The 984-nt window shown below is 29.5% G+C and overlaps 1 protein-coding gene across 1 annotated transcript; it reads left to right on the forward strand.

The window, feature by feature from the left end:
• LOAG_13925 (hypothetical protein) lies at window positions 1-818 on the forward strand (the record flags this gene model as incomplete). Its single annotated transcript, XM_003149429.2, has 3 exons — window positions 1-171; window positions 398-584; window positions 734-818. Exons 1-3 carry the CDS (start codon window positions 42-44, stop codon window positions 816-818), a joined length of 402 nt encoding a protein of 133 aa, XP_003149477.1. The 5' UTR covers window positions 1-41.
• Window positions 819-984: the final 166 nt, after the last annotated feature.

The raw sequence follows: 984 nt of genomic DNA on the forward strand, positions 1-984 counted from the left end.
AAAGAGTTGTGCGGTAATCAGCGATAGATCGATTGTCAGTGATGACAAGTCTCTCAGTGCGAAACGTTACATGCGATTATTATTTGGAAAAACCAAATGGTTTTAACAAACTTCGTCTTCACACCAATGTTAAAGTACCAATTATACGAATGTTTGGTATTCTGGAGACAGGTATTGATTAATCATCATTTCATTGCTACCATTTCGTTGATTTCAAATTTAATATTACAAAATCTGATTTAAGCTTTGGTTAATATTGTTTTCTTAAGTAAAAACACTAGCTTATATAGAATGTTTTCTGAGTTCTCATTCTTTTCTCCTTTATTCTTTAATAATTTTCTTACCGTTATGTCCTTTCCATCAAAAATGTCTGATCTATAAAATTTTTTTTTAATAGGTCAGAAATGTTGTGTACATGTACATGGTGTTTTCCCATATATAGTGATCCGAACTAGTGTACAATTTACCCCTGAATTTGCTTCACTATTACGCAGCAAAATTAGTACAATCGTTTCGGATTATAATCCACGATATAAATTCAATGTTAATTTTGCGATCTATCAGATTAAGTCAATAACTGCCAGGTAAAATAACTGAATTACTTTTTTTTAATGTTTCTATAAGATCATTAAGATGGTTTTTTTTTCTTTTTTAATTAGAAATAATTGTATACTAAATATTAGCAAAAGTTGATTCTATCACACAGAAAATTCTAGTTCTTTTCAATTTTCAGATCATTGTATGGTTACCACAAAAACAATGAAAATTTCGTCCAGATTCTTTGTTACAATCCACTTCAACTTAAGATGTATGTCTAAAATCTATAATGTTTCTGTTGAAGTGGTATGACGCTTTGTGCGATATAAGATCCGCTTCGGATTCGGAATTTTAGTTTTATATTTTATATATACAGTTATTTTGCAGTCTGAGTAATGTGATTTGTGCAGACTACACTTTTTCAAATGTTCACTTTTTCACTTTTTC

The sequence above is a fragment of the Loa loa genome (assembly GCF_000183805.2).
Source record: "Loa loa unplaced genomic scaffold supercont3.134, whole genome shotgun sequence".
Taxonomy (NCBI): Eukaryota; Metazoa; Nematoda; class Chromadorea; order Rhabditida; family Onchocercidae; genus Loa; species Loa loa.